Source organism: Fusarium redolens (assembly GCF_020744475.1).
Source record: "Fusarium redolens strain MPI-CAGE-AT-0023 chromosome Unknown BKA55scaffold_28, whole genome shotgun sequence".
NCBI classification, from domain to species: Eukaryota; Fungi; Ascomycota; class Sordariomycetes; order Hypocreales; family Nectriaceae; genus Fusarium; species Fusarium redolens.
This window is the reverse complement of record NW_025763691.1, coordinates 182720-183778: the sequence shown is the minus strand read 5'-3', so window position 1 is coordinate 183778 and position 1059 is coordinate 182720. Positions and strand designations below refer to the sequence as shown.

Here is a 1059-nt window from a genome sequence, read left to right as displayed (position 1 = left end):
CTCTGTAAGTGTATATAGGTATATATATACTTTTAGCCATAGCTCTTAATTACAAATAACACATCTAGCTCACTATCTCTCTATGCTGGCTTAGATATCATGAATAGTAAGTCTAATCGATGTATATCCAGAAGGGCTACCAGTGGAAATAAAGAGAGAAGCATCCTCAGTCGCCTCATCCGGCACGTAAAACAGGTCAAGCCCGGTTTCCGACGACGTAACGCAATTATAGGAACCAGCAACGGTGGCGCACAGAGTTGCAGGAGCCGTGCACGAGAACTGACCGTTCACAATTTGGCAGGTCAAAAAAGCATACTCCTTGTTAATGCCGACTCCATAGCCGTCGTTCTCCCTGCAGTTTGCAAGGGCGGCCGCATGATCCGACTGGAAAAACGGGTAAAATGCGCATGCATACATACCAAGTTGAGTATCCATGAGTCGGCCAGTGCTGGGCTCGAGGGTCCAGGCTCGGACTGTGTATGGTGTATTCCCGAAGATGTCCGTAGAGGGATTGAGTACAAGAGAGGTTGCACCTACGCCTTGGACGCTCGCGCCATCTACAAGGCCACCATCAGCGACGAGGGAAAAGGTCGGGCTTGCGGCAGCCGCTGTAGTGGTGCTTTCGGCAGTAGTAGTGATGGTTTCAGAGAGGGTAGTGCTGTCGACCTTGGCGGTGCTTTCGGCTGTCGATGTTGTTGCAGTAATGTCTTCAATAGTGGTTGTCTTAGACGAATCTGATGTCGCGGTCGTGGTTTCGGCATCAGTTGTAGTCATGCCTGTCTCTAAAGTTGTTTGGGATAAATATTCAGTCGAGGTGCCGAGAATCGCCGAAGTGGACTCTACTGTAGGCGCAGTAGTTGTCAATAATCCATCTGAAGTCGTGGAGATTCCTGGTTAGAAATTGTAACTGAGGATCGCTCACGATACTTACCTGACGATTTGGGCTTGCAAGGGCTTGAAAGCGCAGAGTTGGCGAAAAGGCCAAAGACCAGAAGAATGCTTGCATGCATTTTGAAGCAATTTGGCAAACGAGTGGCTTAGAACAAGACGGAAAACAAG

At 48.7% G+C, this 1059-nt stretch overlaps 1 protein-coding gene across 1 annotated transcript; it reads right to left on the bottom strand.

Annotated features, from left to right (window-relative positions):
* On the bottom strand, positions 1-1059 carry BKA55DRAFT_216845 (uncharacterized protein). Its single transcript, XM_046185201.1, has 2 exons — positions 932-1059; positions 1-872 (listed from the first exon to the last, which is right to left on the bottom strand). Exons 1-2 carry the CDS (start codon positions 1008-1010, stop codon positions 91-93), a joined length of 861 nt encoding a protein of 286 aa, XP_046042046.1. The 5' UTR covers positions 1011-1059; the 3' UTR covers positions 1-90.

Excerpts from the sequence above, each read along its gene's own strand:
- BKA55DRAFT_216845 (XM_046185201.1), bottom strand. The coding sequence starts at position 1,010 with ATGCATGCAAGCATTCTTCTGGTCTTTGGCCTTTTCGCCAACTCTGCG. Across the intron at positions 873-931 it reads TTGCAAGCCCAAATCGTCAG|ATGGATTATTGACAACTACT; the intron begins GTAAGTATCGTG and ends CCACGACTTCAG.